We start from the raw sequence: 9653 nt of genomic DNA on the forward strand, positions 1-9653 counted from the left end.
ACTATTCATATGCACTGATAAGGTATTTGTGCTAAATTATGTGACCCATGTTTTAACATTTGATTGGATCTTTCTAGGAAAACACACTTGAATAGTGACATCAGAGAGGTGAGAGGTTCAGGAAACAATTCCGCATCTATCTAATATCATGCTATGAGATCAGATGAAAAATGTTTTTCTGAAGTAACCTCTTTATCTCTGTACTCTAATTGTGCCTTCATTATGACGAAAGAAAAATAAATGTAGATTTATAGTATCAAGCATATAAGATGAATGGTTCTGACTGTGTTGTGATTCATAGGTCTTGAAAGTTAGAAGAATGTTTTCAAAATCTCCCAGTTCCTCTACAAACAGTCATTTAGCTTCTCACGCCATAGGTAGATAAACTGCTTAAATATAGTTTATTTACCTTCTATACAACAGTTCCACGTGTGGCAATTAAAAATGTAGCATGTTAAATTCCTAAAAATAGAGAGACAAATTCCACAACAAATTGAGAAGTAGATAGGAAAAATGAGCAAGTAGCAAAATAATATAACTGCACCAGGCTGCTATTTCTAAGTCACGTTTATTTACAGTAAAATAATGCTTATGAAAATCAAACAAAGGTTTTTTTTATGGAAAAGTACCATATCATTTCAGGGAAGCAGGATGTGTAGTCTCATGACACAGCTGAATTTTGTCATAGAAATATAAGGGAGGATCTGTTTGAGAATAAGTAATATTCTGCTTGCGACCACCATTTTCCTAGCGTGCAAACTACTATTTTGCACATTTAGTGCATTCATTTTTTCCATGTACACTCCCTATGTTGTTTACTTCACTGTTGAATTTTGCTCAGAGATGTTTGTCCATAGGAGTTGCCACCTGCTTACTCTACACTGTTTGCAAGTAAACCTCTCCAAGACATTTGATTTGCATGCAGCTGCTGGAACTTCTGTGGTTTCTGAATTCTGCAATAGTCAAATTGAAAACAAATCGCTCAGTTCTGCACTCTGGCAGTATAATAGTTTAGATTATCTTAGAACAAAGAAGCGTTATTAAAGCACACCCTATTATCTTTACATATTTACAAATACAATGTCTTGTTCTCTTCTGTTGATGTGTGAAATATTGCAGCAACGGAAGAGTCAAAGTGAATTGCTCACTGGAAGGAGGTATTTTCACTTTCTTCTATGGGGCTTTAGTATTTTGTAATTGATCAAAAAACAGCTTAAAACATCATGTTTACAAGCGCTGTTCATAATCGTACAAAATTGTATAGATAACTGCTGACATTAATTTTGTATTGCCATCAAATGAGCCAAGTATCTAGCAATTTAAACAATGAAACATTTTCTTCTTCTGCAAAATTACTCAGTTAAGTGTAAAAAGTATATTATATTAATTTATATTATAATAATTTATATTATAATAATTTATATTAATTTCATTACAAATAACAAATCCTTTTCTAATTTTTTTCAGTGCCCCAAAGCAACACAGGCAGTGCATTTGCTTTGAGGTGGCAGGGCAGATGGGTCAGCCTGTGACCTATCTACTGATATTTTAAGTTAGGGAAATGTAAAAACAAAAAATTGGTAAACTGCACCTGAATAAGTACAAGAAGCTTCAGAGAGTGTCTGAATACTGATGTCCAGAAACTGTTTATGATGGCCAGTGATCTCAGTTTCACAAATGTAAATTAAGACTAACTTGTTGGCTGATGAACCACAGAGTGAAAAACAAATACTCAATAAGCTCTAGAGCAGCTCTACCAGTACAGTTAGATTCCATGCGGTAAGACCATCCTTCAGCTTATCAAGTACAAAATTTTGTCACAGGTATAGTGGGTGTTTGTTATACTTAGCTGCATATGCTCCCCATGTTTATAAATTAATTAATATATATATATATCACTGCTAAGATATAATACAATTCTCTCTGTGTAGAAATTTTTTTTCTTTGTTTGACTGGATAGTCATAACTGAAAGCTATCTGGTAATGTGGAGAAGAATGTATATATAAATGCTACAGAAATTGCTAAATTACTGTTCTTTCTCATTTTTTGTTGTGCTGCCTTTGTGAAACAGCTTTGAAGACAAGGTTGGATATCTTTTTCACATACCTTTTTAAAGAGCTTGATTATAATAATGAGCTAAAACATTTACTGAACTTGTGGCTGTTTTTTTTCATCTAGATGTACCATGAAGATACAATGCATTCGCCATGGATGCATGACTCCTTACATGTCTTCTGCGCCATCAGCGGGACATCTGGTGATGGAAGTTATTGTTCACTCAGACCCACTGCTGAAATATAAACATATCAGCATAATTTTACAGAGCTTTCTCAGGAATATTTGGAACTGTACAAAGGATGTTAAAAAAAATCCATGATGCATGAATTTACCATTTTCTTCCTCCAAAGTTACTATGCTTTCAAACAGGGTGCTTGCTTATTTTGCTGAGCAACACTGAAAGTGCCTGGACATTGCACCACTGTGCTTGTTTTCTACCTTTTTTTTTTTTTTTTTTTAAGTGTATAACAGGACATGAAAGGCAGTTATCTAAGTATGTATTGAATTGCAGAACTATGAATTGGAATGTTAATGGTACTATGTAAAATTGTATAATGGAATATGATAAAATGTAAAACTACTTTGTAAATAGAAGGAACATAGAGTATATAGAAATTAGCACTGTATCATATTTGCTGCTAAAAGCTTTCTCGGGCAGGGAAGATGACGGAGAAGTTGTAAGAGATCTCACTTGTAAGAGATCTTCCTTGTCTAGAAAGTGACAGGGGGTCCAGACACCCCTGTTTCCCTCATATGATGAGAGTAAACTTGTGTTAGTCTGGAATAACTAAAACCTGAATCAGAAATTATAGTTTTTGTACATCCTTTGGGCAGATAATTGTAAAGTGACCTCCGTGAGAACTGAGTATACTATAGATGATTTGAATTTTGGCTAACCTTTCATGTCTCTAAGAGGATGGATTGTAGTCACTAAGGACAACCTAACAAATTTGTCGTTTGATACCAGTTTTTCCTCTTTATCATTCATTGTCTCACACAAATATAAACTCTGAGAACACCTTAAAGTGAGTTGGGCATTATAAAGCGCTTTAATGTCTTTTGATATAATTCTAATAATCTGTGAGATGTGTTTTAAAAAGAAGTGCAGTGCATTGAAATTAAGTAAATCATACATAAATGGTATTGTTTTAACATCATATGACATGCATGTTCCCTCCTGTTAAATAGATCTGCTTTCTGCAAACTTGTTATTTTTGTCCAAGAAGTGGTTGAAGAAAATCTTTTCTCCATAATGCTTTTATTCCATCTTCCCCTCCCTAGAGCTTTAGTACGTTAGCTCTGTCTCCTTTAATAAGACGCTTTCAGATCCAGGAAAGAAGAAAACAGATCAGTAATTGTTTTATCCACCATTTAGATGTCCGTGTTTTTCCAAGTCCCATAAATTGTAAATATGTTTCCAGTAGTTGATATGGGAAGGGGTTTTGTTTGTTTCTTTTTAATGATATGTAACAAAATGCCATAATAAAAGGACTCCAGCCTAGGTATTTAGCTTGGCTATAGTGTCCATAGAACGTTAAGCTTCTAATTTCTGTAACAAAAAGTATCTTCAAATAGTAAATGGACCACATTTCAAAATGCTCATTATGCATGATTCTAAATACCCGAAATTAATTGTCTTTTGAGAAACAAATGTTGTGATCCATACATTCACCCCCTAGCAGTTGCAAGCAACTTATAGATATGCCAGTGTAACAGACAGCTCACAGTTCTGCTTCTATGTGCTTTTATGCTAGGCAAGCCCTAAATTTAGTTTAACAGAAAGAGGAAGAGAGTTTGAATGTTTAAATATGGTTACTACCTTACTGATTTTCATCTTTCAGCAAATAATGTTTAAAGGCAGATAGTGAGAGTTTCCCAAATTACTTTTCTAAAAGGTGATGAAGCTGCTTAATAGTGGATACATTAAAAACCTTGTTTTTGGAGCTAGTAATACTTTAAACATCAGTACTAAAGACCTATTCTGAATACAAGAAGCAATAATGAGAATTCACTAAAATTCATGAACTATCACTCTCTTATCAGTTACATTTTTCTGTAGCAGTTTTCCTGGAATTGCGGTGAAATACTTGGATGTCCGTAATGTTCCAAAATAATGTTTATGGATTGATTTTCATGTGTTATTCCCTATTTTTGGTGAAATTCCAGTGAAATTCTTGTTTGTGTGTCTGGATGTCTTTAATGTTCCAAGATGAAATTTTGTCTGAACTTCTAAACCTAATGTTGGTATTGGAGTTATTCTATCATTTCATTTTAATATCAATATGGAAACCTGTCTCAGTAATTCAGCCCCCCCAAAAAAATATTTAATACAAGTCCTTCCTTCTTTGGAAGAATATAAATATTGTTTATTAGCACTTCAGTTTTTCTTATACTGCCTAACTAAGGAACAGTGGGTGTCATTTGGCCTATAATAATTAGTAGACATATTTTAAATTACAAATGGCATGCACACTTTCTAATACCAGTATATCTGCACATATGTATTTTATATATAAGACTTTTTTTATATAGGACTTCTAATAACTTTTGCTGCAAAACTAGTCTCTATCAAGTCTCTAGAACAGATGCATTGGTAATTTAGCAATTACATGATTGTTTGCATAAAGGGAAAAGAAAAAGGGTAAAATGCTTGGCAATGAAGCACTTGACTACTGTCAGTATCCGGATTGTTTTGGATAATAGTATGTGTTAGAGCCAAATTGTTTGCAGAAAGGACATAAAGAGCAATGCAGGGTCTGCCAGCACTTTATATTCAATAAATGCTTTTAGAGATTTATATACCTGTGTGGGATAGCACAGGAAAGCCTAAACATTTCCTGTCATCTCTGACATGCTGTTTTTCTCTCTGCAGAGAGATAAGTAAGTAGTATTTTCAGACTTCAGAGCTACATTTCTTTCCAAAAAAAAAATAAAATAAAATAGTCTGGAACCCAGAATTTACTACAGCCGAGGATATATTTCTATGTGCTACTTGACGTTCTAAATTTCTTCTGAGAATCGACATTTTCTTGAGACAGGGTAATGAATGGGGAATCTTGGGTCTGAGAATATCTGTAGTGTGTGAACATGAACATCTTGCTTCAGAAGCCTTTTGAACATATACCACATGGTATTTTGATATAGAATAAGAGTTTACATGGGCATAATGCATTTTGTCTTAAAGTATGTTTGTTTTCCCTTCTTGTAAAGACAGCATCCCATTGACTTTGCAGCAGGCTTCAGAATAAAGGGGAGAAAGAGAGTCTCCCTCTCCAACACATAAAAAAAAAAAAAAAAAAAGAGAGAGAGAGAGGAAAACAAGAGGAAAACGTGATTTGCCCACTTTAAGAGTGTAGCATGTGTCTAGGGTGTTTCTTTTGATACTCATTGAGCTAAGTTCTCCTAATAAAACAAAGCGATCTTACTGGATTTGGGAATACCATATGCAACTAGTTATTATGCAACCACATACTGTAGTACATACCCTTTAGATAATATGCTTGTGTCAAGCAATGGTGAACCAATTATGATATACACCTAATATAATCTAATGTAATCTACTCTCTCTGAATGTAAATAACATCTGCTAGCCCATAGTCATAGCAGAAGTGTTTTTATCGTGCATGTTGCATGTATGTGTGTTGTACAAGCTCTCTTTAACTTTCTGTATGTGATGACAGAATGGTACATACTGTTTGACTTGGTTGTTAACTGGTGTAACTTTGGCACTGAGAAATACACAAAGCTACTCCAGAGAATTCTGACACCAGTGATCCTATATTGCTCTTTTGTTACTGTTTTCTTTTTCTTTAAGAATCAAAAATTTTGACAAGAAGCAAGGACAAATTCATATTTCAGTTGATAAAAGAACGGACAGTTTGTTCTAGGTCACACTAAAAGACCATAAAATCAGGAAAAATAAGTGTTGCAATCAGTACACTTTGCGTAGGCTTCCTTTTTTTTCCTTCACTGAACAACAGAATGACTTATCTGAAGATAATACCATGCTAAGATTTGTGAAACCTAGCCAAATGTGTTATTGCATACACTGTTTAAAAAAAAAAAAAAAAAAAAAAAAAAAACAAACAAAAAAAAAAAACAGGGAAAACATAAAGAAAAAAACTTCAAATACATAAGTACACCAAATGTAATCATTAACAGAATCTATCTGACATTTCATTGTCAAATAGAAGCTGTTGATTCAGAAATACCAAAGGAGCATGAATGCCACACATCCTTCTCTGAGCATCCTGGAAATATGATTCTTCAAGAAACCAACAACTGAGACAGGAATGTATACAAATTTATAAATAGAAATAAAGTATGATTCACCCGTGAAGAAATGTCACGGCAAGTCAGCCTACTTTCCTAAAAAGTAAGTTCATGATCATGTTTTTGCTGTGTTTTGTAGTTCCAATTTTCAAACCTACACTTCTGCTCTTTGGGAATATGTTTATGGTTGCTCTACTCCAACTAACTCGGCTTAGATTGCTAGATTCAGTTGCCAGTAAACTAGTAAATATGCCAAGCACAGGCTATTACGTGATGTAATGGAACTCAGTAATACCATTGCTATTTACCTCACACCATCTGATAAAGGACAAATTGCTTTTTCTACTGCTCTCTTCTACCTTCAAGGCTTTCTGTAGAGGGTTCTTGCAAGTCTTGTCAAAACAGCTGCAGAATATTCCTGGCCTCCGTTTGTGAGTTATAAGAGGCAAAGCATTTGCTCTCTTGCTAAATAAATAGACAAGTTAAGCAGACCTTGGCTTTTGGGGAAATGAGCAGAAAAGTTGATGCATGCATTTACAGTAGCTAATTCTTGGAGAGGGACACAATTTTTGCATGAGCATAGTTGGTTCTACATCTATCCCAAAGGGCTCTTCAAGGGAATTGGTTTTTATTCAACATGATTTCTGGATTCCAGTGATGCTTGGGTAGCAGCTCAGAGAGAACTTGCAGAGATTATGGCTGTTTTGAGCACGTGTACTCCAAAACTCTTGACATCCCCCGAAGAATATTGAGGTCAAAAAGGGAGAGGCCCAGTGAGTCAGACCATATTTTTTTCAGCTCACATTTTTGGACTTTTATGGTTCTGATCCAACTGTATTCTAGTTGACTGAGCTCCTTTTTTAATTGACCCCAGCCATCTTTTGAAAAGCTTGTAATTGTGACAGGTAAGATCTAAGGTATTCACAGAAGTTGCTGCAAAATCAGAAATTATAAAGGAGGAATTTCATGGTCAGTGTGGGGCAACTGAAGACTTCTGCTCCCAGATGGGACAATCCCATACTCCCTCCCCTTTCTCCTCCCCCCCACACACTGCTAATTACTGCTGCCTCTTCTTGCACCTAGTAATCATGCAGTCACACGGATTAGACTCATTTATTAATCTGATTTAGAGAACACATAGAGAAATATATATATATATGTTTTTTGTTTGTTTTTTTTTGTTTGTTTGTTTAATGCATCAGCAGACTTGCTACACAGCCTATAATCTCTATCTTAACATGGGTGGAAATGGCAAGAACACACAGCCACAGGCAGATCAGCAGTATAATCTTAAACCAGTTTACACCAAATATGATGCCATGTGCCAAGTAGCTATTTAATAGTCTTTTAGAAATACCTCAGGTGTGCCTGTCATGAGTTTGTCACTGTGTCACGAACGTATTATCTAAGAACATCAGGAAGCATGAGATTCACAACAGAAAGATGCAGGACAGGACTCACTGGGATTGAGAAACAAAGTCTTGGGGAGGTGGTAAGGATCAAAGGGTTTGGCATGAGCTCTGATTGCCGTGCAATGGAACATGGGAGGGGAAAGTGACGACAGGCTGAGTGAGGGGGAAGAAGCCTGCCGGTGAAAAACATTTCAACTGCCTCCAACTATGGGCAGGCAGCCAAAAGCATGCTAAGCATTGGATGTGGGCTTGGCACTGTGTCCCCCAAGAGCAGGAGTGGACAAAACAGAAAGAAGGAAGGAAAGAAAACATTAACAAGGAAACTGAAAGCAAGGGAGAGGTCACTGGGTCTCAGATCAGTTTTAGTCTACGAAGGTCATCTGTAGCAACCATAGTCCACACCAGCTACGCGCAGTTATACAGCCTGACAGGTAAATTCATGTCCTGGAACTTTAAGTCACACTTTCCATTAGTTTATAATTCCAGGTCTTTGGGTGCTTTCTAGCACCAACTAGGAAATTTGCTAAATCCTCTTGTTTTCCCGGGAGTATAATAACAAACAGGCAGAAAAGAAAATTTACAGCATTAACACAGGATATTCCCCACCCTATTATAAAAAGATCTGCTTCCCTTTTTCTAAAATGAGTCTCTAAAAAGCAGATGAACTCTTGCAAAACTCCTTGAAGAGCTGAGTAAATACCAAACAGTGCAGTTGACTTAGGAATAATAATTTTCACTAATTAATTTCAGTTTGCCCTGAAATTTAGCCAAAGTTTCCTTTCTGCTTCTTCTGTGTTTTTTTATACCTGTATTTGGGTGACAACTAGGAGCAAACTTGCTAGCTACCACAAAAATCTAGGTTCTGAAGAAAACACCTTATCCCAATTTTTTTCTTATCCTGGAACATACCAAAAGATCACTTGTGTGATATTCCACCTCTGTGGAAATCTGGGAATACTGCTGCCATATTACACTAGTAGAAATGAGGGCACTAGTGCAAGCGCCCATATCATGCTTGCAAAAGAGCTGAAGAAGAGGAAGTTTGGGGATGTTTGTAGAAGACAAGCATCAGTAGTAGTAGATCAGAAAATGAAGTATATGTACTATATGTACGTTTAGTACAGATGAGAACTCTAGCAATGTCATGAATTTGCAGGAGGGATTGGGAAGAAGGGAGTTCTGCTGGGAGGGGGATTGAATAACTAGGTGTAACATCAAGAGAACTACTAGGGGACTTGCTAACATATTTTCCTGGTGAGAAGATATTAATGTCTTGGGCACATTTCAATAGTAGTAGGTGACAAGTATAGGTCTGGTTGTAAAAGAAAAATTACTTTGACCCTCAAAACAAGATCTTGCAGAGTACTGCTCCAGGGAACTTGTCCTTGAGCATGGCATGAAGGCAAGTAGCAAGGTGTTGGGGGAAAGTGCAGTCGACATACGTTGGGGTGCCACTGGAGCAGGGGAAACAGCCTGGAGCCTCAGGGTGCCTGTGGTCCCCGGACAGCGATGCACAGACAGCATTCTGGAGCCTGGAGCACCGACGAAGTTCTGGTTTGGTGGCAAGGCTGTAGCAGGGCATGGGGAAGACCCCTGGGAAACACAGAAGGCGCCGGGGACAGGAAAAGTGGCTCGGTGGCAGGGCTGCTCGAGGAATCGATGGGCAGCAAAGACACCCAGCACGGGCAGGGGGTGCGCGGGGGGCAGTCACGGGGCGGCAACAGAGGGAGCTGGGGGGCAGTGGAAGGGCTAGGACCCGGCCCCACAGGGGAAGTCCTCCCGGCGGGGCAGCCACAGCCCGCACCCTCAGGTGCGGGGCAGCAGAGCCGGGCCGGGGGCGGCCCAGGTAGCAGGGGCGGGGCGGCTGCCACCGCCCTGCCGAGGCCGCTCCCCGCTCGGCTCGGGTTACC

At 37.5% G+C, this 9653-nt stretch overlaps 1 protein-coding gene across 2 annotated transcripts in view; it reads left to right on the forward strand.

The window, feature by feature from the left end:
• DOCK11 (dedicator of cytokinesis 11) overlaps positions 1-3568 on the forward strand; it is an 86527-nt gene extending 82959 nt beyond the window's left edge. For both annotated transcript variants that reach the window (XM_038184146.2, XM_038184147.2), the window contains exon 53: positions 2180-3568. In XM_038184146.2, coding sequence (XP_038040074.1) covers positions 2180-2302 — 123 coding nt within the window. In that variant the 3' untranslated portion in view covers positions 2303-3568. The remainder of the gene's footprint in view (positions 1-2179) is intronic.
• The last annotated feature ends 6085 nt before the right edge of the window (positions 3569-9653 follow it).

This window comes from Anas platyrhynchos, chromosome 10, assembly GCF_047663525.1.
Source record: "Anas platyrhynchos isolate ZD024472 breed Pekin duck chromosome 10, IASCAAS_PekinDuck_T2T, whole genome shotgun sequence".
Classification (NCBI taxonomy): Eukaryota; Metazoa; Chordata; class Aves; order Anseriformes; family Anatidae; genus Anas; species Anas platyrhynchos.